The 25,712-nt window shown below is 30.0% G+C and overlaps 2 protein-coding genes and 1 long non-coding RNA gene across 3 annotated transcripts; 1 reads left to right on the top strand and 2 right to left on the bottom strand.

Moving 5' to 3' along the window:
- Positions 1–1,620: 1,620 nt before the first annotated feature.
- LOC150029769 (pre-rRNA-processing protein esf2-like) lies at positions 1,621–7,323 on the bottom strand. The gene is made up of 8 exons (XM_090310382.1): positions 7,027–7,323; positions 5,082–5,698; positions 4,857–4,920; positions 4,610–4,677; positions 3,483–3,572; positions 3,273–3,403; positions 2,923–3,075; positions 1,621–1,963 (listed from the first exon to the last, which is right to left on the bottom strand). The coding sequence occupies exons 2-8, from the start codon at positions 5,692–5,694 to the stop codon at positions 1,946–1,948; spliced, it is 1,137 nt and encodes a 378-aa protein (XP_090166508.1). The 5' UTR covers positions 5,695–5,698; positions 7,027–7,323; the 3' UTR covers positions 1,621–1,945.
- Positions 7,324–8,211: 888 nt separating this feature from the next.
- Positions 8,212–9,037, top strand: LOC150029768 (uncharacterized). Its single transcript, XR_016527338.1, has 2 exons — positions 8,212–8,388; positions 8,709–9,037. It is a non-coding gene; the product is annotated as an uncharacterized LOC150029768 (long non-coding RNA).
- A 4,831-nt stretch (positions 9,038–13,868) lies between these two features.
- Positions 13,869–21,034, bottom strand: LOC150029767 (cytochrome P450 724B1-like). The gene is made up of 9 exons (XM_090310381.1): positions 20,758–21,034; positions 20,004–20,328; positions 19,260–19,412; positions 17,842–18,087; positions 17,142–17,228; positions 15,819–15,897; positions 15,610–15,716; positions 14,310–14,431; positions 13,869–14,169 (listed from the first exon to the last, which is right to left on the bottom strand). Exons 1-9 carry the CDS (start codon positions 20,991–20,993, stop codon positions 14,070–14,072), a joined length of 1,455 nt encoding a protein of 484 aa, XP_090166507.1. The 5' UTR covers positions 20,994–21,034; the 3' UTR covers positions 13,869–14,069.
- Between the last annotated feature and the right edge of the window lie 4,678 nt (positions 21,035–25,712).

The following is a 25,712-nucleotide window of genomic DNA, read 5'->3' as shown; positions in this document are numbered from 1 at the left end:
TCAAAATTATTAAATAAATAAATATTCGAATGAAATATGCTAACATGAACATATCTTAATGGGATGAATTTATCCTATCAATTTCAAAGTCTGAATCTCACAAATAATTAAAAAAGAAAATTAAACTATAAATAACGAGGTAAATCAAAATAATGGATTAATGAAACTCTACTTTAAATAGTTCATATACTTTGTAGGTTATATTAAAATGATGTTGTATTGCACAAATAATAGATGATAGATGGTCTATATTTAGTGATGATTTTATTACTTTTATCCCACCTAAAGCTTTAGGTAGCTTTAATAAAAGTATAGAACCTTATATCATTAGCACATATCAAGAGATGGGAAAGAATCAGTCTACCTAATGCCAGTTTTTGGAATAAAAATGGCAGTAGGGTTATTTGTAAGAATGGATTAAGAAACACTATACATGCAGCATTTAATTTGCATAGGCATCCTAAAGTTTCTATTTTTATTTGTATGCAAGCATTCAATGCATTTTGAAAAAAAAAATTATTGACTACAGTGGAGCTAAACAATTTTTTAGTGGAAAGAGCTAAATATTAGCTTCTAACGTTATAGTTAAGGAATGATAAATTGGTGAGGGAATTTCCAAGTTTTCTTTTGCATCTGTTGATGTTCGGATCTCATCCGCATTCGTTGTCTTTATAATCGACCTTCGACTCACTTCTCTCGATCTGGTTTTGCTTTTTGAGCTAACCTACATAAGAGAACTGAGTCTACCACATTCTGATGTCTAAGTTAGTATAAGAGTGTATAATTCAACTAAGCACACAAGAAGTCAAATCAATACTCTTATTTAGAGATTACTTACTCTTTTCTTTTGGGGTCGTCAAATGGAACTATTTATAGGCTCATTCTCTGATATTTGCTTCTAGTTTAAGTGTAACATCGATGATGTTCGGGTTGTTTCCTACGTTCGAGATTGCAGGGTACCAGAACAGGCCAACTAAGTTATTTCCAGATTGATATATATTTACCTAATCGACTAGTCGGTCCAAATCATAAGGCACTAACTTTTCTCTTTTGGGATATACGTTTCTCTACCCAGCATTCTACGGGCTTAAATATGGGACTTTGAGGCTTGTCTAAACCAACACTCAAAATATTTGATATAAAATTTTAACCTTCTTTGTTTTGAACCTGATTAGAAATATGTCAATGGGCTTTATTCCTCCAAAATGACATAAACAATGACTTCTTTTATCTCGAGGTCTACGTACATATGTACACAAACATACACACATATACATTCATATTTAAACCATAAAGATTGAAACTTATCTAAATTTCTATCTGCTAAGTACTAACCAAAGTTTTGATGTCGACCAAAACATCGATATCTTAATTTTACAAAAATTTTGATGAATCTAAAAAAATTATAAAAACAAAAATTCAAAAAAATAAATTTAAATTAATAAATAAATATTTTATAATTTTTAAACAAGTTCATATGTATATTATTTATATTATATTTATATCAATGGTATTTTGATGATTATTTCTTGTTTCGTGAATTTTTATACGATACAATTTCACCACTAATGTCAATGTCAAATCCCTAGAAATGTAAAAATATCAATAAAAATATCGATATTTCGACAAAAATTTTATACTTTTAATTGACAAACTCTAATTAATTTCTTTAAGATTATTCATTTGGTGTTGAAATTCCAACACCCTTGGTTGTACCTTTGTTAAAATTAATTTAAATACAAGAAAAGATCAAAATTTTCTCTTGCCTCATGATTCATCACTTGGCTATGCTTCCTACCAAAATTATCAAATACAAATATCAAAGCTACAACTATTCCTTCTCCACCTTCTCTGTTGGGTAATGAGATACGTCAAATATTGCTCGGCTCTGCCTACAAAAAACCATGTCTCTAGATAGTAAATCCAGCGGTTGGAAAATAGACGACTAGGAACTTCCAAACACCTGCAGAAAAGGGAATGAAAGGCAAGACCTTGTCATAAAATGTATAAATAATAAGTCATGAGCAATAATCTAATCAGATTCAATGAACAAAGATTTATTGCAGATCGCCAACGTTATCATATAGTGAGTTTGAAATGATGCTTTTAGATAAAATACTTTTGAACAAAGAACTAAATATATAGTCTATGCGAGGAGTACTTGAAAAAATATCTTGGAAACATTAGTAGAAGTGTCTCTCTCTCAAAAAAAAAAAAGAAAAAAAAAAGTTAGAAGTGCTTTGGTCAAATAAGGGAAGTTGGGGACATTGGAGGTAGGAATGGTCTTGGGTATTGTCCAATATGAAATATGAAACTTTGGGAGAGATATAGCCCTCTTGAAAGCTAATTGGTGTCGTAATTTTTGTTGATATTGCAATATAGATCTATCAGTGGTGTTTTCCTGGAAGAATCTGTCAAGCCACCAATACAAAAGGTTTATTCCAGGAGGGAAGAAGGGTATTTCGCCCTAGACAATTGCTAAGGCAGGCAAGCGGTACTGTACAGATGGAAGGGAATGCTGTTATATGTTTTGGTTTAGAGTAGAGGTCGTTGTCTTGGTTTTTGTGTTAGATCTTGTAGGTTCTTTAGGGGAGAGAAGCCAGCCCTCTCGAATGTGCTGGGGACGATCTTGTTCCTTTGTTTCTTATTCTTGTGCTGTTTGGCTAGATTATATTTTGGACTGTTTCGGGTAATCATGAATTCTGAATATCAAGCATAGTAAGGACTATCCTTACCTAATCTCCTAAGGCACTATTTGCTAAAATTTTCAAAATCACACTTTTAACCATCCAAAGCTAAAATTATTTTTTACCGTTTTAAAAATCATACCGAACTCAACCTAAGGATAAACTCTGATAACTTCACTGAGTGAGGGTAAATCATGAGATGAAGTTTGGCGGTAAATGATACGTTATTACTTACCCCAGCCAGAACATTTGTAGACAGTCTCTGCTTGTTTTGTACTGTAGAATCTGCAACTGGTTGTGTTTGTGGGAAGCTGCGTATCAACTTTGGAAGTTTCTGGCTATCAGCAAGTGTAGATTTCATTTCTGAATCTTCTCGCAACTTCTGCTTCTGTAGGCCATATAAAAAAAAGGTAAAATTTGTATTTCCGAAACATGGACAACACATATACAAATACAACACTACAACGAACAAACTCAACCACAGTTAAATTTCCGAATCAAATCCCAATTTGATGAATCCCCAAAACGTCCAAATGCATACTGAGATAGTGAAGTGATGTATTCCAGTAAGGCTTTTTGATGTACCTTCTTTAGCCGTTCTTCAATGGAATTCAATGCACGTGATTTATCAACTTTCGCAAGATAGAAATCCCTTTCCCTCTTGGCAGCAGAAATTTCTAAAGCCAGTTTCTGCTCCCGAATGGCATGCTTGTAAGCTGCAAAATGTTCGATATCAGTAATAGTATTGTAATTTATAAGCAAAAATAGGCAGGACCAAGTTTTTGAGGTGTGTACCAGTTTCTTCAGTGAGATCATCCCACTTGAATTTACTCAAATATTTGATGTTCCAGAGATCATAGTAGAAAGATGACCTCTTCCTTCCTCCTAAACACATGCACAACAGGTAGAGAAACACAACTAATGAGCATAAGAAACTTCAGAATTCCTTAGAGTGGGACAAGATAATTGGTACACCACATAACCCGATGAAATTGATTATGGAGCACATAATGCATGCCACAGAGGAAAATTTTCCTTGTGCTGAATAAGGATTAAAACAACAAAAATACAAAAACACAAGGGGAAAAAAAGGAATACAAGAGCATACAAAAACCAAACACATAAAAAAGGGAGATCGGGACTCCAACTATGCAAAATAGTGCTTATAGAATAATTACAAAAGGTCTTGAAAATCAAAGTCTAGATAGAAACATCCTCACTAGGGTTCCTTTCCACCCCTCTAAACATCCTACTATTCCACTCTCCCCACATAACCCATAAGATCACACACACCCCAACAAGCCATAAAAAGTGACCCTTTTCCTTAAGAGACGGATGGAGGAGGAACTACCCAATCATATCATTAGTGTCCTCGTGCCACGCATGCAAAAAACCAAATGTTTGGATAAAATATTCCCAAATGAAACTTGCAAACTCACAATGCCAGAGAATATGACCCAAATCTTCGTCCGACTTCTAACAAAGAATACATCAAAATGAACCAACGGGTGAGGACGACTTCTTCACAAGCCGATCCATCGTATTAGCGTGGCCACATAAAACTTGCCAAGTAAAAAACCTCATTTTCCTAGAGATCTTAATCCTCCAAAACACTAAAAGGACTGACTCATCCAAGGAGAAGGGTCACTTTGACTACGGAAAAGCAACTTACAAGAGAATCCCACCAAAGTATTGGGACTCCAAACTCTCACATCCTTTCTCCCACACCTAAGGCGGTGGCCCTCGAGTAAAGAAAAAGAAAAGAGGCCACGTCCACTGCTTCCCTATTGGACAAAGAACAATGAAACCCAAAAGACCAGCTCAATGCAAATGACTTCCACCATCCCCAAAGGAGAGAGTAGAAATCATGTATTGAGCCCGGATGTCAGATACAAAACATGTATATTTAAATAAAAGTTTACCTATCTGTTCACCATTCAATATATTAGCCACCTTCTTGGCAACTCTTTTATCAGTAAATTCAACCCATCTGCATAGCACGTATACGGACAATACAGAATCAGTCATTTAAATCAAGTCATTTCACGAGCCAAGCACTGTTATTTTATTATGTTGTTATCATTATTATTATTTGTTACTTGAAGGGTGCAACACGAACTACTGAATTGAAAATAAAAAATAAAAAAGTTAGTCAGGATGTGAGTTTACCCTTCTGAGAAAAACTGTCCTCGAAACCCTCCGGAACGCTTTCGTTGAACTTGACTTGCAGCATCTGAACACGAAAGCATAAATTACCTTGAATAAAAAAACTAGAATAAAATCCATTCTAAACTAAATGACAGCAGCGGAACAAAAGACAAATATGCAATTAAAATTTTGAAGCAACAGGAAAACTAATAAAACAAATAAATATTATGCGTAATTATTCATTACCCTCGGGTGCAAGATAAATTCTTTGTATTTCCCCATACTGTGAGAGGATCTGACGAAGTTTCAAAGGATCCATGTGTGGAGGAACGCGGCTCAAGTAACAAATACCACGCATATCTGCATTTGTTGTTTCCTTTAAGAGCCGTTTCTTCCTCTTAATATTTCTTTGATCTGCTTTTCCATTGTTCGACTCTAGAATCTTCTCTCCAGAGTTTTCTCTGACTATGCTGCTAGACCTTTCATTCTCAGCATCTTCCAATGCAATTTTCCTCTTTTCAAAAAATTTCTCACTTCCACCATTAGAGAAAGTACTACCCTCTTTCATAAAAGTCTCTGCTCTATTTTCATATTCTCCTGCCTCATCCTTGACAGAGCTCTCCTCTACACATTGTTGAGGACTCTTCTTTCTCTTTTTCTTCTTTTTTACTTTGTCACTATCAAAGTTTATGTTGCTTTCCCCCAGCTGAACAGATCCTACTTCTTTCATTTCCATGATATCTGCATCTTCCATCAATAACTGCTTATTTTTGTTTTTTCTTCTTTTTGCTCTTTTCTTACTAGATTTGGGGCTGCAGTCAGTTGTTAAATCAACTTCAAAGCTCTCCTCCTTGGACATTTTACTACAAGATAAAATTTACAACTTCAAATGACAATCAATAATAACAAATAAAAAATGTGGCTAGTGTTTTTAAATACCCAAGGCGCACTAAGGCGCAATGGCCCTCTGGAGCCTAGTTGCAAGGCGCACAAAAAGGCATGGACTTTTTTTTTTGTGAGGCACACTGTATATAAAAATATTACATTACAAGGAGATAGCACAGCTGAAGTGGAAATATGGAGCCAAAAAAAAGACCCCAAACAAAAAGAATTTTGCATTTAGATTTGGTAAACTTGATTCTTTTCGTTAATAAAGAAGAAAAATCCTTAATCGCTACTATTTTTTAAAAATAATGAAAAAGCCCCAAGGCCCAAGATTTTGAGCATTGGGGCTTCACAAAAGGCGTGCGCCTGAGGTGATCGCTGTGAGCAGCAGCAGACTTGCAGCCTGAACCTAGGCACACGCCCAAGAGATATTTTTAAAACACTGAATGCTGCTAAAAGAAAAATAAGACACCAGAGCTCTATTGTTGTAAACATGAATTACGTACACAACACAAACAATATTCATTATATCACTTCTGAATTCTTAATCCAACAAATTCTCTAAGATGATCAGTAAAGAGTCAATTCTATGACCGAATTTGTTTAATGCGCATAAGCCTAGCAAAAGAGGAATAGATAGAGCCTTCGAAACCTAGAGAAAGAGATTCAATCCAATAATTTTGTGAAATCGCAAACTGAAAGCTGGATGTGATGGAACAATATTAAAAAAATATAGTAGCTAAAAAGCTACCTAAAAAATTGTCTACACCCACCCTAAACCACCTAAAACACCCATAAAAATGAGTTTAATATGAGTGTTACGAGTTTGAAACTTGTTGCGAGATAAAAAAACAATAGCTAAAAGACTGCCTAAAAATGTCCATACCACCATAAATCACCTATAAAAATGAGTTCCAATTGGGTATTTTGAGTTTGGAAGTGTTTGCGAGGTGGTGCAAGGTGTTGCGAGATAAAAAAAAAAAAAAAACAGTACGTGAAAAGCTAGCCAAAACACAACCACACCCATTCTAATTAACCTAAAATACGAACCTAATTGTGCCACATTGAGTTAAGAGCAGAGGCCAGCGAGATACTCGTAAGATCAAAAACATGTTTTTGCAACATAAACCCAATCAAAAATAGTTTTTGCAAGAAACAAACCAAAATAAACCTAACCAACGACAATTTTCGCAAGTGACATCAATGGAAAATAAACCCAACCAACAACAAATTTCACAAGTGATGTCAATAGAGAATAAACCCAACCAACACCTACAGATCAGAAAACTCAATAAACCCAACCAACCGTTTGAAGCTGCTGCCGCCGCTGAAGTCGCCGCCGTCGATGGTGCCGGGGCCGAAGGATTTTGACGAAAGAATCGCCGTCACGTGCGAACCAACCTTCACTCACCCAAATGTGTCGCCGATCCTCTGAAGCTGCTGCCGCCGCCGAAGGATTTTGCCGGAAGAATCGCCGTCGAAGGTGTTCTCGCGCGAGAGGAGTGGGTAGGGCTGCTCTTTTCAATAATTTTAGGGTTTTAGGCCTTTTTAACTAAAAGGGCAATTTGGAAATTTCATATCAAATTTGTCCTAAAAGTCTTCCATTTTTAAAAGTGATCCCAAAATTCTATAACAACCTCAAATGTCCGGTTGTTTCAAATATAATAAAATGAACAAAAATCTATTAGTGTCTAACATTTATATTATATTGGACTATATTTAAAAATATTTTCAACGTAAAACAATTCCTCTAAGTGTATCTTATTTTTGGTAATTTCTCTATTTTTCAAAAATTTAAGAAAACGCAAATATTTTTTTGTATGAATATTAAATATAAGAAATATAAATATTTTGGAAACTTTAGAAAAATAATAGTTGGAGAAAGATTTATGGAATTTTTTTGAATGGATGGCCTAAATTTCTAATGATATAATATTGTTTGTCCCAATTTTTTTTTAATAACATTCATTATCAGAGTGCACTAACAACACTGTGTTAATAATTCATATCACTTCTTACATCATTAATAAGGGTTTAGAACAATGGCACTGAGAAGGAGGAGAAACGTGACCGCGAGAGAGGGAAGAAGGAAGAGCTCCAATATGTGAGACCACTATTGTACATATAACCTAAATCAGTATGGATAATTAATATACTCTTGTACGTTCTAATAGTGACACATGCTTATACTTCATTATTTCTAAAATTTGACACAGACAACAATACAATCGCAAAATTAAGATCATATATAAAAAAGAAAAGAAAAACCAAAACATGTCCCAAGAAAAAAAGACAACGGAAAGAAAATATGATTTTCTTTCTAAGTAGTTACTCACAATTTCAATTGGAAAAATTACGATGGATGTCAAAACTAATTAGGGGAATTATAAATATAGTTTGAGTTTTTAGATTTGGCAGGAATAGCAAATAATTCAATTTTCATTTTATTTTTTTTCGTATTCCTATTTTACCCTCAAACTTTTTTCCTCTCACGACTCTCTTTACATGCAGGCCCCTTCCCAGCCGTTTCCTCACTCTCAAGTTCCAGTCTCCAAGCCATCAAGCCAACCCAGTCGTCGCTCGTCTGTCGTTCCTCACGCACTTCCTACCGTCGCTCGTCCGTCGATTGCCAACCACGTCGCTCACCGGTGACCGATTGCCGTTGTTGGTAAGCTCTTTTTGTGAAGCTCTCTCTCTCCTTTCTCTTTCTAAACTTTTTTTCAGTTTCTGTTCTAGTTTCAGTTATTGCTTCTGACCACCGTCATTGTCGTTCGTCTTCCATCGATGTATTCCTTCCTATTTCCTTAGTTTTCCTCTTATTTCAGTTTCTTTTTTCAATTTCTATTTCTGTTACAGCTTTAGCCCTAACAAGTTCTTCATATTTTTCTTCTTTAATTTGATTTTGATTTTAAGAAATTAAAAATAGGTTGTAGAAGCCAAATCATATAAGCTCTTCTTCTACCTGTTTTCTTTTTCAATTGGAGTTAGGATCGAAGAAGAGAGCTCGTTGAATTAATTGCTGGAATCGAGAAACATCTTTAGTGGATTTTGAATGCAAGTTTAAGAAGTCATTCTTTTAAAAACCTGGTGATGAGAAAATACAATAGACCATCAAAATTCAACAATTTGCAAAGAAGATTATGAACAATTTTTTCCAAGTTTATTATTAAACTTGCAGAGAAGAAATTATTAAGAAATTTTCAACTTCTATAGATTTGTTCCCGTCCTTTATCTAGGACCAATGACTATTAAAAATTGATGTAACATTGATAAATCAGGTTGTGAGTTAATAGAAATTGAAGTTGAAATTGTACTTAGCTTAGTAGTTTGTGATTTTTATCTGCTACGTAATTTCTATTTGATTACCATAGGAGAAATTGGAGAAAGAGAGCTATAGATAAACGACTCTAGGGATTAACATATTTCTATTTCATACTTGGATTTACCTTTTCATTAATTACTATCATATTGATATTTGATTTCTATTTGATTGTCATGTGATTGATATTTGATTACTATCTGATTGTCATGTGATTTTCATTAGATATTAAGTACTTTATAATTTCTATTTGATTTGTCTTGTGATTGTTATGGTCGGTAAAATTTGTAGTTTTGTACCTTTTAATTTCATAGTTGGTATTATGATCTTCCCTCATAAACTACTTAGTATCAATATGATCGGTGTTAAGTAATACTTAGTAACTGATTACTAATAATACATCCAATATGTTATACAAGGTGTGGAAATTAAAATGGAAATTAGAAGCGCGAGTGGATAATTTAAGCATAGAGAATCAAATATGGCTATATGATTGATATTTGATTTTTGTCTATTTATGTTTGATGGTCATATGATTGTGATTTTCGAGTGGATAATTTAAGCATAGAGAATCAAATATGGCTATATGATTGATATTTGATTTTTGTCTATTTATGTTTGATGGTCATATGATTGTGATTTTCATTAGATATTAAGTACTTTGTGATTTCTATTTGATTAACACGTGATTTTTATTAGTACATTATCATTAAAAATATATATATGTGTTAACATGAAAATCTAATTTAAAGCATACAACAACATTGTTCAATATGTTATCAATCAAAACTATATAATCTAACATCAAAATCTACAAATTTCCAAAAAGAAAAGCATCTCATTTCAGTTATGAAATCTTCAATTCAAAACTAGATGTTTTAATAATATTATATATCTTTCGTGTCATTTTTTGAGATTTGTGTTCTTTTGTCATTTCAAACCCGTAGCTTTAGGTGTGGGTTTCAATTTTTTTTTTTTTTTTTTTTTTTTCCGTTTTTCATTCTCCACTTCAGGCTTTTATTCTCAACAACCTAAGAAATAAAGAATGAATTAGAAATAAGTATAAAGTAGTAATCAAATAGCAATCAGATTATAATCATATGGTAATCAAATAGCAATCAAATGACAATATTAGAAACTAAATTAGAAGCTATGATTTATGGGACAAAAAATTAAGATAATTAGGTGTCAATCAAATAATAATATAAGAAACGGCTAAATATGAGAAAAAAAAGAAAGAAAGAAAGAAAGAAAGAAGGTAATTGGATGACAATTAATGAAATATTCACAAACAACAACCACTACATAATCAGAATTAGTTATCTGCTATCCTTCAAGACCATCAATAAAATTGCACCATTTCATAATTGCAAACTTTCAAACTCAAATCAGATTTCAACAAGATCACTAAGCACTAAAATAAATTCTTATACACATTTTAGAAAAAATAAATAAATAAAACAATAGAATAAGTTTTCATCTCAAATGCCAAATGAGAATTTGATAACAATCTAGAACATAAAGGTTGTTATACTTATACAAAACTATTACTCCACTTCGTTATCCACTGTAACTATGTGATATAAAATAGAGGTAATCAAATGAAAAATAGAATATAATCAAATAACAGTCAATAGAAGGTAATAGTAAATTGCATTTTTCAACAAAAAAAAAAATTAAACAATGGGAAAAAATGAAAAAAAAATGAAGGACGCATTAGAAAAATGGAGTGAGATGAAAAGGGAAGAAGAGGAAAATGATTTATGCAAAAAATCTCATTTTATTCTTCTCCCCCAATTAAAGCAAAAACAACAATTCTAATGTATATGCGTCGAGATAAGTATTTCAAAAGTTGGGATTTCATTGGGTGGATCGAAATCAGAAGAGGAAGAAATCAAAGGAGGAAGAGGAAGAAATTTCACAAAATGGGTGGGAGAAGTGAAGAGATTGTCACATAATTGAAGAAGTGAGGAGAAATAAAATCCAAAGTTATGCACAAACTAACTCAAATGTGTAGGAGTATTTTCGACTTTTTCTTTTTAGTCTATTAGAGAATTTGGGTTGGACTCAAAGATTTTACTATTTTTGCAAAATCAACAAACATGGTCTACAAGCGTAATTTTTTTTTTTTAAAAAAAAAACTAACGAGAGAAATGACAAAACTTAAAGATTCATTTGAAAAAATAGCAAAAAAGTTTCAAAATTTTAAATATAACAAATCGAATTTTATAAATAGAAAATACTAATTAATAAAAGACGAACATACCCATAAACTTAAAATACTAATTAATAAAATACGAAATATTTTAATTAATAAAATACGAAAATATTTATGAAACTCAAAATCGAACTAATCTCAAAATATAAGAACAATAATTAAAAAAAAAATGGTTTACCATAAAGCATATTTGATTTAGTTAACAAAAGATTTGAGAATAGGAAAATAATTTTAAAAAACATATTTAGTTCAGCAAATTTAATTTACCTTCCTACCGAATCTACCAAATAAAAAAAAAAATCCATTTTACAATTGAACTCATAGCAAATTCACAAAAAGAAATGCATTGTAATTAAGCATATTTGATTTCCTTTTTCCAAAATCTACCAAATCCACAAAAGTAAATACATTGTGATTAAATAGATTTGATTTCCCTTCACACAAAATCTACCAAATGTAAGAACATCATAATTAAACAAATTTATCCCAATTTAATTTATTTTCGTTATGAATCTATCAAATAAGAAAATACATTGTAAGCTTAAAGAAAAGAACGAAAAAAACTTTACTGAAAAATGTCTAACCTGATAAAAAAAGAACTAATAAGAAAAGAACGAGGTATTTAAGGAGTCACCTTGCGATACGGATAATCCTCAATTTTGTTAATTCAAGATAGTAAAACAAAGATTATGAGATAACTTGAATAAAAAACTCTTTTAATGGGGATGTTCTTTGATTATGTTGGAATAAATGGTAGTGCTCATTTGTATAGAGTTGTATGTTTCATAAACCAACATGTGTTTTCCTAATTAATCAACTTGAAGAAGAGATAGATATGACTATTCAAATGACCATGAATAGTCTATAAATATGTTTGTTCTCCAAATTGTATTTAAGAACTTTTCATAACCATTACTTCCCATAAAAACATTTCTCCCTTGTTGTAAATTGGTTTGAGTTTGGTTTATTTCCACAAAGTATAGTTCGTTGGATCTTATGGACGAAGTGTTGTTTTCATAAAAAAAAATTAATCTGTTCTATCATGATAGACAAATACTCAAGAAACTCAAGCACCAGAGTGAATAAAATTATCTTAAGGATACGTGAAGTCGTTGGACTCAGATTCTCTTTGGTATACCAGGTTCTATATATTTTTTTTAAAAAAATTGGTGATATTATTTTTCCTCCTTTTTTTCTTTTAAATGACTACTTTTGCATTTAATGTCGTTTAGAAAGGAGGAAAAATCATTCATACCTCTCTGTTATTCCATAATCCTTTTAAGCAACAAATTACAATTCTGCTGACATGATTGGAATGTGGAAAGAAATAGCGATTAAACAGACTAAAAAGAATAAGAAAAATGGTTCCTCTTCGTGCGGAGTTTGTTAAGGTGGAGAAGTTTTAAAAAGAAAAATTGCGTCAAATACATTTTAAGATACCAAAGTCATCACTTCAACTTTTTTGTAATGGTAGGTGTGACAATCACATAACAATCAGATAGCAATCACATAATGATCACCTAGAAATTAGATAACAATCAAATTGCAAAAAAAGCAAAACCTAGGGACACTGTCCAATTTTCAATTTATTTTTTTTTTATTAAAGTTGTAATTACCCCTTTTAAAAACCAGCTTTCATGAAAGTTGAGAGTTTTCAAGGTATAACAATTGGTAGGAATGGTGCCACAATCCTTATAGAATATTATGGATCTAAACTCTTTCCTCAAACTTTGCCTCCATCTTCCCGCGCACGCGCACACGCACACACTTGCAAAGTTGTACCGTTGGTTTGTTAAAAATGTTATTGTTCCTAATTTTTGCTATATATCCAAACGAATCCCAATGTTATATTATCCAACTTTTCTTTAGAAAACCCTTAGACATCTTTGCAAGAAAAAAAAAAAGAAAAAAAAAAAAGAGAAACAAACCACATAATTATTGATAGTACAAATTTTATATCAATTGAGTTAGGCCATTTTTTATAAACTCCATTTTTTTTTCTTAAAATAAAAAGAAAAGTAGAAAGCAAAATAATCATCAATGCTAAATTGCTAATGCATCCACAAATGTAATATTTGATACATTTTTGTTTTATAAGTTTCATGATTGAAGATTTTGGAAATTCACCATTTTAGTTTTGGTGGTCTAACTTTTTAATGGCTAACAATAGTAGAAAATAGTTGGATTGTATGTTAATTGACTTTTAGCATTACTTGATTTTTTCCGTTCAACAAATATAAGAGTTTGATCCAACCATCAACCTTTAGAACATAATTTAGTGTCTTTTACTCTACCCAATTATATTATGATTGACACTTGATAATATAAACCATAAACGCAACCTTTTTAGTTCAATAATATGAGGTGAAAGATTTAAACTTATGGACTTTTGGTTAAGAATACATACTTTATACTAGTAAAATTATGCTCATGTTAGCCAAATAATACGCTAGATCAGAAATTCAAACTTCTAACATTTTAGTCAAGAGTATATAGTTTACATCAGTTGAATTATGCTCGTGTTAGAAAAATAATATGCAGGGTGAAATATTCGAACTTTTGACCTTTTGGTAAAAAATACATACTCTATATCAGTTGAGCTATGCTCATATTAGTCAGTAAATAATAATTTGACATATATATTTGCGAATATAGTACACCGTACATGGGTCGAAAGTACATACATGCATGCTTTGTGTGTAAGCTAGTGGACATTCATTTTACATAAGCTTAGAACATATGGTAATTTAATTCACAATAAAGTTCCCTTAATTAATCAGTCCTTGGACATATCTTACAACACAAATATTGTTCACTTTAGGAGCTGCAAGGGCTCAATCTCAAGGACCAAGTCTCTTTTAAATTTAACATATGGGTAAGCTAGTGGACATTCATCTTCTCTTGTCTTCCACCTAAAAACTCACAAATATTAAAACCATGCATATTCTATTAATTGAAATCTATTTTCTAAGAGCATTATTTCTTCTTTCTTTCTTTTTTTTTTTCTCTTCCAAATAAATAAATAAATAATAATTTTGGATGTAGAACTAACCTATAGTTAAGGACAAAATGATGGAGGAAAAAAGCAATCTCTAGTTTGGCAAGCTCAATCCCTGGACAAAGTCTTGGCCCTCCACCAAATGGTGTCACTTTTTTGCTCATGTCTTTATCATCCTAATGTCAAATACAGCACATACAATGACACATTTGATTAGAAAGAAAGGGTATTGTTCAAGAGAATTTGAATTAATAAAAATGTTTAAAATATCATTTTGACTTTCAAAAGTTTGACTCGATTGTAGTCATCACTAAGAGTGAAGTTTTGATTGGAGAACCCAATCAAAACAAAAACTAAAACGTGCTTATATATATATATATATATATATATATACTCTTAAAAATAAACTCTAACTATAGGTCCTTTTTAGTATTTTAATTATTATGATTCATGCATATTTGTTATTTGAGGAAAGATCAATTATTATGGTGCATATGTTTGTTATTTAGAACAATATCAAGAAAAAAAAAAAACAAAAAAGGTTTGATTTCAATCTAAAAAGAAATAGACCAGATTCTAATTTAAAAATAATAAAGAGAACTAGTTCAAAACCAAAGCGAAAAAAAATATTAAAAAAATGCAAAAAATCAAGAACTAAATAGATAATAAACTGAGCCGAATAAAAATGAATCAATTGATTTTTTCTTTATTAGACATCTATTTGGATCTCTTCCTTATAAAACGAATAGACTTGTTTTGGTATTTTGTTGGCTCCAAAACTGACCAAGCCCGACTTTCACCCCTACTCACCACCCTGATACTTTTAAATCCCCAAATTTAATGTTGTACTTTTAATTAATTTTAAAATTAACTATTTGATGGAGGGGCATTAATTGAGACTTTTTTTTTTGAAAAATTAACCAATTGTAGGTACTTCAAGCACTTCAACTAAATTAGAACATTTGAAAGTATATGAACAAAAACACATAAAGTTCTAAACTACAAGGTCTAAAATGCTATTTTAAGCCATAAAAACTTATGGCGTGCAAAAAAAGTATATATATATATATATATATATGAGTTATTTTTAAATATAGAAAAATAAACTAAAATATTTATAAGATATAACAAAATTTTAAAACTATTAAGGATAGACGTTGATAGACACTGATAGACTTGTATCTATGTTTATCAATGTCATTGATAGACACGAATAGTTTACTGGTGTCTATCATTAATAATTCTAAAATTTTGCTATATCGTGTAAATATTTTCAACAGTTTTACTATTTAAAATAATTTTTCTATATATAATTTAAAATGAAAGGTAAGATTGGAGGTAAATTTATACATACAGTCCATCTCCAAGGGTTAAAATGTTGAGGATTTGGATGAATGGTTGGATCAAGATGAATTGCTGAGAAAACTGGATGAACTTTCCATCCACATGGTATGACAATATCTGCCCCACAAATCAAATCCAAATCAAAGCTATCATTTTTTTTTTTTAAATTTCTAGAGATTATTAGTGATAGAAAAAGGGAACTTAAATTAGGTTATGAACCTTTGAATTTGACATCTGTAAGAGCTTCCCTATGTAAAAACTTCACCACATTCCCACATCTCATGGCTTCAAATATCACCTATTTAAAATATAATAGATATCAATAGATGATGATGTAAATAACCTAATGGAAGAGTCCAAAAACTATTGGGTTGTTTAAGGTTTATTAATGGAGGTTCATTTATTCATTCTTAGAATTAACACAAAGATAATCTAATTCTGACTTCTTGATCGAGAGTATATGTATATATTTTGTGACAGTTGAATTATACTCATGTTACTAAGAATTTATTGATGGATTGGTTTAAAAGAAATATAAACAAATAGATTTTGAGCATGAGATAATATTTTGAACTGTTTTTAAATATAGAAAAATAAATCAAAATATTTACAAAATATAGCAAAATGTTAGAACTATCAATGATAGACAATGATAGACTTCTATCAATGTCTATAAATGATATTGATAGACACTGATAGAAGTCTATCAGTGTGGATTAGCGTCTATCATTGATAACTCTAAAATTTTGTTATATCTTGTAAATATTTTCAACAGTTTTATCATTTGAAATAATTTTCCTAATATTTATATATTGGAACTTATAAGTTATTATCTAAAAATAACAAGTTTTGTTATCGTGAATATAGTTCAATTGGGTTAAAATACGTGCTCCCAACTATGAAGTTGGAGACTATAAATTTGAATTCCCAACTCTACATGTTATCGAACTTTTAAAAAAATGAAATGAAGAACTGAATTTATTATTTTTAAGATTTTGAAATAATTTATAAAAATATTTTTCCAAAAATCTGCAAATTGTCCTGTGCAAAAATTCTTGAAAAAGTTTCACAAAGAGAAAAAATGCCAAACTATTTACAGAAATAGACTTCTATATCAACCTCTATCAACGATAGACTCGTATCATTTCTATCACTGATGATGTCAATGATAAACTTCTGTCAGTTTCTATCACTAATAGACACTTATAAACTTCTATCAGCTTCTATCAATGATAAACTTCTATCAGTCTCTATCATTGATAGACAAGTGTAGATTTCTATCAACATCTACTTGTGATCGATGTCTATCATAACTATAATTAAATTTTGATATTTGTGTAAATATTTTTCCGTTATTTTTCTATTTTTGAAAATCCTCCCAAATTCTTTTAAATTTTTGTAGTTTTTTAATTTGTTTGTTAGCAATGTTTTTCCTTTTTTATGATCCATACGTTAAAAAATATTTTTCAAAATTCAAGCTCAAATTTTAAAGCTAAAAACAAGATTATTTCAAAGAGTTCCAAATATAGTCTTGTTTTTTACATTGCATGTGAACTCCATTTGCTTATAATCTTCCAAATTGAGACATTCTCCATTCCTTTTTCCAAATCTTATTGCTTGATGTTCTTCCTGCAACAATTTCGAATAAAGTACAACATTCACATTAATTCTGGTAAATATCACATTCAACTCACAAAACTACGTCAAAAACGTTTTAATAAATAGTGTCAATCTATGACGTTTCAATAAATAGAGAAATAATGTCAACCTAGTTGAGATATTCTAGTGTACATATCGTATCTTTCTCTAGAAAAAATAAATAGAGAAATAATGTCAACCTAGTTGAGATATTCTAGTGTACATATCGTATCTTTCTCTAGAAAAAATAAATAGAGAAGTAATACACCACATGTTACAATACTAAAGGAAGATAAATTAAAAAAACAAAAAAAAAAGAGAGAGAGAGAGGGAGAAATTGGGAGAAACATTAACCACGATTAATAAGCACACATATACATTAAAAAATACCACTAATTACCAATTGAATTTAACATTTCTCTAAAAAAAAAAAAGTAACATTAATTATTATTCACGTGTTAACTAGTTTGGAGGGTTACGAAAGCGAGCATAGTTTAACTGGCATATAAATGTATTAGGTAATCATAAAGTTTGTGGTTTGAATCACTCTACCGCTAATTGCACTTAAAAAAAAAACTAGTTTGGAGTATTATTTTTGACATACCTTTAGTTTTGCAAGAACATTAGGAGGTGAATGTGAGAGAAAATAGATAATCAATCCCATAAGGGTAGCTGTTGTCTCATAACCTCCAAGCAATATGTCCAATACAACACTCACAATTTCTTCATCACTAAGCTTCCAATTTGACATTATCACTTGTAGAAAATCCTCATCATTCCCTTCCAATAATCCCCTCCTTCTCCTCTCTCTCATCATCTCTTTCACAATGTAAGAAAGTCTCTCTCTAGCCTGAATTAACACCATACAAATCCATTCATAATTTAATTTAACTATATAATATTATACTATTACATGTATGAAACAAAAATTAAAGGAAAAATTACCTTTTTAGTCCCTAAATTTTAAAGAATACGTGTGTTTGGTTTTTGAATTTTAAAAATGTGTCTTTTTAGTCCTCATGTTTATAAGAATAGATCCCTTTGGTCCCTGAATTTTCAAAATTTACCTTTTTAGTCCTTAGAAATAAGTTTTAAAGGTCCTTGAAATATTATTTTATTTCTTTTAAATAATTATATGATATTTAAAATTAAAAATAGTTTTAGAGAGGATATGATTTTTAAAAATTATTCCTCTATTTTAAAATATCATATAATTATTTAAAATAATAGTATAAAATTATTTTAAGGACTTTTTAAACCTATTTTTAAAAACTCAAAGACTAAAAAGATACATTTTAAAAACTCAATGACCAAATGAGTTTATTTTTATGAGTCTGATGACTAAAAAGTAGGGGTGTTCATAGGTTGGGTTGAGTTGAAAAACTTTTTAGACCCAACCTAGACCCAACCTAATTGTTCGGGTTGTAAATTTCTTCTACCCAAATAACCCTTATTAAAAAATGAATCTAACCCAACCTGGGTTGGTTTGGGTAAGTCGGGTCATTTATTTAAAATTTTGTTTTGAAAAGAAGCATAACATAAATATGTAAAAATCTAATTTAATTATTTTCATATATTGTATTAAGATTAACCACTCAATTCTGAAGTGCAAAAAAAAACTATTTTAAGAATTGTTAAAGAATAAATTATTAAAAAAATATTGAAATTAAATAAAATTTAAATCAATATATGTATAAATAATTGTGTTAGAAGTAATACAAAAATATATTTTAAAGCTAATAATAAATTCGGGTTGGTTTGGATTATATTAGGTGAACCCATGAACCAACCGAACACATAAAATTTTAATTTATTTGAACTTAACCAAATCCAAATGAGTTGATAACCCAACATAAACCGTACGGATTGAGTTGGGTTGATCGGTTTTTTCAGGTCATCGAATTTTTTGAACACCCCTATTAAAAATGTATAATTTTAAAATTTAGGAACAAAACACATATTTTTCAAAATTTGAGGATTAAAAGAGTAATAATCATAAAATTAAAAAGAAAGAGAAACGACCTTGACAGCCTTGGAGTAGGGAGTTCCCGGGAGTTTTAAAGGCAAAGAAACAAAGCCTTTCATATACGTTTCAAACTCTTTCAATATCTTTGACCCTATCGACTCCTTTGCTTCGATGCCAAATAGTTCCTTCACCATGACGCTTAAAGCAAACTACAAAATATTGTCATATGTGGTCATTTTAATTTTTTTTTAATTATTTTTTATTTTAATTTCAACGCATATTCCAAATATAGTTAAATAAAATATTTCCATGCGTTAATTTTATTTTATTTTTTAAATTATTTTTATTCTAATTTCTTTTTTGTATGGTGAAGTGAGGAGCATATGAGTTAAGTATAACTTAGACTATATCTAATCATTGCTCATTTAATTATATCGTAATATGTCAACACCAACCCCTCAAATAACTTTTCCATGTTTCATCACTTAACTAAAAAATAAAAATAAAATAAATAAAAAGATATAAAAGTATATTATCTTTTTAATTATATGCAAATTGATGATTATATAGTAATACTAAAAGAAAAACGTAATGATTAGATGCAGGCAACATCTATGTTCATGCATCACTCTTTATAGATAGTAAAAAAGAAATAAAAACACTTCTTTAAAAAATTGAATTTGTCACATGACAATTTGTTTTTAGACATTTGAGTGGAGATGAATGCAGTTCGAGATGCAGTCAAATATTTTTTTGTGTGTATATATATATATAGTTGGTAAATTTTGAAAGATCTGTACCAGTTTCACTTGTTTGCAGAAAAGGAGCTGGGTTTGGGATCTCCAAGAGTCCATTAAAGAGATAGAGAGACTGTGGAGGGAGTGAAGGAAAGTGGGTCTGGATTTGCACCAGCTGGTGAAGCTAACGACGACGTTTCTGAGCTTCCGGTGGGTGTGGCCGGCGGCGATAATCAAAGAATTGCTTCCAAGAATGCCATGCATGGCCTTGGGATAACTTACTTTGAAAAGCTTATCGTCGTTCTGAAGAATGAAGATGTTAAGCTCTCGATCACATGACACTATCGCCGGCCAACCAAATAGATGAGATTTGAAAACCTTCCCATACCTGCAAACCTGACTCAACTTTTAAAAGTTTCATTTTAACATCTTTAAAGTTTAATTTTTTCTCGGAAACAACCTTCGAAAACTTCTGTCGTTAAATTTATGGATGAAAAAATTACCGTCCGTTTATTTATTGCATAAGTGAATAAATCTAAACACATACGGAAAGAAAATTTGAAGATTAGGATGAGCAAAAAAATCCGACTCATGGGGTTGAGAAGAGGAATTAAGATATATCAATAGGTGTGAGGTTCATAGAAAACGTCACATGTCTTTATTTTTTCTATGATGTGTTTAAATAGATACAAATTTTTAGACCTGTTTAAGGGTATATTTGAAACTAACTATTAACATGAAGATTTGAACTAGTGAGCTTATTAAAATTTTTGGGGTAATAGAAATATTATGGCTAGATTTGTGGTGAAAGTTTTACCTGGAGCAATGGTGTTGAAGGAAGGTTCCAATTGAGTTAGAATGGTGAGGCTTGAGGAAGCTGAGAGTTTCTCCAACAAAGGGGAAACCCATGCAACCAGGAGGCAAATTAGGGTTTGGTGTTGAAGTAGTAATCACAAAGAGTTTAAGAAGAGAGTGGGAGATGATTAATATTGCAAAGCTCAAAGCTAATACAATAATAATCATAGGGCTAAAACTTCCACTAATAACTTCCATGGCTTTTTACTGTGGTTTAATTTTCTCCCCTTTGTTTCCCTCTTGTTTCCCTCCTTTATATAGAAAAGGAAAATCCCTCCTTTTGTCTTTGAGCTTATGTTCTTTTTCTAACTTTATGTATATTGCTATTATTACTTCTCCTAATAATGTTACAAAAACAAAAAATTGAAGTCTTGTTTGAATTCTACTTTTAAATCTACCATTATTCAAAAAAATCAAGTCCATTTTAAAAATTAAAAAAATTACAGCCATTCGATAATCATTTGATTTTTTATTTTTATTTTTTGAAAATTAAGCCTACAAACACTATTTTTACCTCCAAATTTCTTTATTTATTATCTTCTTTTTACTAATGGTTTAAAAAACCAAATCAAAATTTGAAAACTATACAAAGTAGTTTTTAAAAATTTGTTTTTTTTATAGAATTGAATCCCCAAAGCAGAAGCCTAAAATCACTTTTTTTTTTTTTTATTTATTTTGGAAGATGAAAATAAATACAGAATTAAATTAGATTAAGCATTAAATTAAGGATAGAAGAATTAATACATTTGAAGATCTTTTCTTCTCCAAGCCTTCTAATCATGAACAAATATGTTGCAATTCGAACTAGACACCTCCAAAATACCTTCCCAACTATCCTCTGGCAATAACTCACTTGTGGGATGATTTTATTTGAAAGAGATGGAGGAATATTAGAAAAAATACGGAGTTTTTTTTAGTTTTTTTTTAGTTTTTTTTTTTTTTTTGACTTGAGAATACTTTAATAGAGAAGTATATCTATGAGTGAAAAAGTTACTTCTCTGAAAAATGTAAAATTAGGATATAAAATGCTCTCCACTCACCACTCTCCTAAATAAAAGGGAGTAAGTTAATTAAATAAATAAATTTAATTAAAAATTAACCAATTAATTAATTTATTAAATATCTAATATTTAATTATTCAAATGTGCATTCTTTTTATAGTGGATATGAATCTAATTCATATTATTTATGACCTATAGTTATAATATAAATCTTATTTATATTAATTTAATATTTGAATCAAATTCAAATATATATTTTTTTTTTCAATAATATATAGTTATTATTATAAATCATGTTTAAAATTAACTATATATTATAATGTATCATTATACGTTATATTTTATATTAATTATATCATATACAATTAATACATATATTGACCTTTAGTTAATTTGAACAATTCAAATTATTCTTTCAAATTTTGGTCCTTGTTATTTCGTACTGGACTAGTAAGAGATCTAATGGACCTATAGATTATAAACTCCAATGATCCGAGATTAATTAATTAAACTCTTTAATTAAATTAATCACCATTCATTAATTATGGGGCACTCCACTTAAAGACCCATAGTTGCACTCTTATGCACTATAGAATGTATTGTGTCCATGGATATGACCATTACAAGTAAGTTGATTCTTCACAAGTTGTTCGTAATTACAACTGGGTCAAATTACCGTTTTACTCCTGTAATTATCTCTTCCTCCTTAAATACCACTGATCATCTAATGAACAATCTGTTTATGGTCCAACTATAAACAAGTCTCTCTCGAGCCAATGAGTGGGTGAGACCTTATTGTTCAAGTTCTAGAGTCAGCACTTAATAGAACAACTTATCTACTCTCCCTAAAGGCGGGAAGAAGTGAATTCCATTTTATGTAGCTATGTTCCCAGCTCTCCCACTCGGTCTCATCCCCAAAATGGTAGGTATATTGAGTCGGTGTCTCAAGCCACTCTCACCCATACAAATCAAAGGATGAGCCCTCATGGACAAGAGTCCATAACTCACTTAGGATTGAGATCAAATTGCATATATGGTCATCAATTGAAATATTAATTTCTTCAATTTATGATGTTATAAAGAGAGATTATATATTTCGCAGTCCAGTCTTATACGAACTCATTGTATAACATACCTTCACTTCTTGTCTCCACATGAATGGTTTGGATCAAATTATTTGTAACCCTTACAAAGTGGGTCGTAGCTATAGTGTTACCAAGATAAGACACCCAATCTTATCCATATACTATAAATCTTTTAGGTTATTACTTGAACTCGATCCACTTATATGTCAACCACATACTGTTCAAGTTACATTAAATAATCATGAATCTTAGTTTATTGGATTTGAGTTATGTAAATAATAAACATTTTATTTAATGGAAAATAAATAACATTTTATTTATTCAATAGTTTGTTTATAATTTACAGACTACGAGATTTAGGACATAAATTCCCACATTTTTATTTTTGAAAGTTGAATAAGAATTCAACCATTGTACTAAAGAAAGTTGCAAATTATTGTAAGAAATGGAGAGGTAATATACGTAATTTTCGAAAATAAAAAACAAAAAATGATATGGTTAACAAACGGCGCTTAATTACTTATTTCGTTTTTAGATAACAATATAGTCGAATTAGATCCGATCCATCGTCAGTTAAGGTGAATGACTCGAGTGAGAAATAACATTGTAGATCAAATTTGAACAACACTGTTTGAAGAATAAAAATAATTGTTGTTGTTGTTAATTTTGAATTAGGACTTATTTATATTGTATAATTAAATTTTATATAATTTTTTTCTTGTATATTTTAATGCATGTTATCGACTTTTTATATTATATAACTCAATTATATTTAAACTATAAAATGAAAAAAAAAAGTAAGGAAAAAAATTTAAAAAAAACAAAAATAAGAAATACTTATCAAACATATTGATGTTTCTATTTCTTTTTTTTAAAAACATAAAAATAATTATCAAATATATCCATATTTTTAGTTCTTAAGAAAACAGAAAACAAGAAATAGAAAACAAAACGTTGTTAAACAAAACTTTTTTTCAACCTTTCTTATTTTTAATTTTTAAAATAAAATATATATGTTATTATAAAAACAAAATCTACCTAAACTTAATCCAAATAAAAAAGTATCTCCAAATTTGTTTTCATTAACGAACATTTATCCAATCTTTACAGGCCCCCTTTTGAAAGTTCATTAACACTTTGGCTGATTATATTATTCTTTTTGTTTTGATTTCATTTCATTTTATTTTTGTATAAAAAACATGAATTAGAAAAGAAACGGTGAAGTGTTCCCTAAAGAAAGAACACATCCCACTCAAAATTTCATCCACCTTTAGATGCATAGTTCAATTATATATATATATATAGGCTGAAAAGAGGGAACAATATTACAAATTTAGTCCATAATACATTTTCAAGATTCTATTATATATTTAGTCGCTAGTTCTTAAAAAGTATAAATTTAGTTCTTAAACTTTCAAATTTTTTAAGATTTACGGATCTACTAGACAAAAAATTGAAAGTTAAGAATTCTGCTAGATATAAAATTTAAATTCAGTATATAATATAAATCAATTGAAATTTAAGATGTTTAAATTTGGCTAAGACCTAAAGCTAAATTCCCTTCTCAACTCGTATCTTGTTCGTTTTGAAAAAACCTCTTCTTATTCCATCGTTTCCGAATCTTTTTTAATGGAAGAAATGGAAGCTTGAGGTAAAATATACCAAATCATAATCCATTCGTTGAGCCTCGACCTAATTAAAATTGAAATGTAGAAATATAAAGTGTTGGAATGTCTTGAATATATTATCTAGCACTTCGAATGCACAAGTATTGGAGTCTTTACATTATTTATGATTTTGACACTAGAGTTTAGAGAAGTGCGAAAACTATAGAGACACCTCTATTCTATATTATGAATCTCTCTCTAATAAAATCGTTCTCACACTGTCCCATGTATGTAGTTAATACATTGTTAGTGAATCACGGAAATTTATGTGTTGATTCGTATTGTTTACAATTTTTGTTTATATTTTGTTGTGGATTCTTGATTTTTTTAAAAAAAATTTAGGTACTAACCAGATAAAAACTTCACAATCTAGTACTAAACTTGTAATTTAAGAAAAATAATAATAACGGGAAGAAGTTGATTTGTTTTGAAGTTTTTATGATTAATTAGCTTTTTCTCTTGCGCTGTTGGTGATGGGGATGTTTGCATTTGGCAATCCGACATATGAATAATTAAAATCCTCTTCTTTTTAAGACAACAAACGAGAGACATGATGTACACGTGCGATGAACCCTCCCTTTAAGTCTTTGCTAAGCTTTTTTCTTTTTTTTCTTTTCTCCCTATCTTTTCTAATTTATTCATCGAATTTGATCCAATGGTGTTTTTTTTCCCTTCTCAAAGTTGTGATTAGCTGGACATCAGCTGTCATTGCAATGCAATCATGTCTTATGTTTCAAATACCTTTTCTCTTTTCTTGGACTTTATATATGCTTTATTACATATAGTGTTGATATGTTATTTGAACATATACTTCTTGAGGTTTAAATTTGATCCTTTCACATTTTAATATATATTATTTTCATGAATGGATGTTAAAATTTTGATGAATAACATATGCTTATAGACTAAATACAACTTAGAGGATGAATTAGACCACTTAGATTAGGGGTGTTCAAAAAACTTGATAACTCGATCAATCCATACTACCCAACTCAAACCGTAAAGGTTGAGTTGAGTTAGATTTTATATTGGTTTGGTTGGGTTAAAAAGCATTAAAAAATTAAATTCTGGGTCAAGTCTCGGGTTACTCTCGTTTAAGGTCGGGTTGACCCAACCTGAAAAATAAATATAAATATATATTGAAAAAGAAACAAACTTTTGGCT

Source organism: Benincasa hispida, unplaced genomic scaffold, assembly GCF_027475165.1.
Source record: "Benincasa hispida cultivar pf3 unplaced genomic scaffold, pf3_genome.v1.1 HicScf939, whole genome shotgun sequence".
Taxonomy (NCBI): domain Eukaryota; kingdom Viridiplantae; phylum Streptophyta; class Magnoliopsida; order Cucurbitales; family Cucurbitaceae; genus Benincasa; species Benincasa hispida.
This window is presented reverse-complemented; position numbering and strand designations above follow the sequence as displayed.

Excerpts from the sequence above, each read along its gene's own strand:
- LOC150029769 (XM_090310382.1), bottom strand. The coding sequence starts at position 5,694 with ATGTCCAAGGAGGAGAGCTTTGAAGTTGATTTAACAACTGACTGCAGC. Across the intron at positions 4,921-5,081 it reads AATTTATCTTGCACCCGAGG|ATGCTGCAAGTCAAGTTCAA; the intron begins GTAATGAATAAT and ends TTTCGTGTTCAG. Across the intron at positions 4,678-4,856 it reads GGACAGTTTTTCTCAGAAGG|ATGGGTTGAATTTACTGATA; the intron begins GTAAACTCACAT and ends CGTGCTATGCAG.
- LOC150029767 (XM_090310381.1), bottom strand. The coding sequence starts at position 20,993 with ATGGAAGTTATTAGTGGAAGTTTTAGCCCTATGATTATTATTGTATTA. Across the intron at positions 15,717-15,818 it reads TACAGATGTCAAATTCAAAG|ATATTGTCATACCATGTGGA; the intron begins GTTCATAACCTA and ends TTTGTGGGGCAG. Across the intron at positions 14,170-14,309 it reads CATTTTGTCCTTAACTATAG|GTGGAAGACAAGAGAAGATG; the intron begins GTTAGTTCTACA and ends GTGAGTTTTTAG.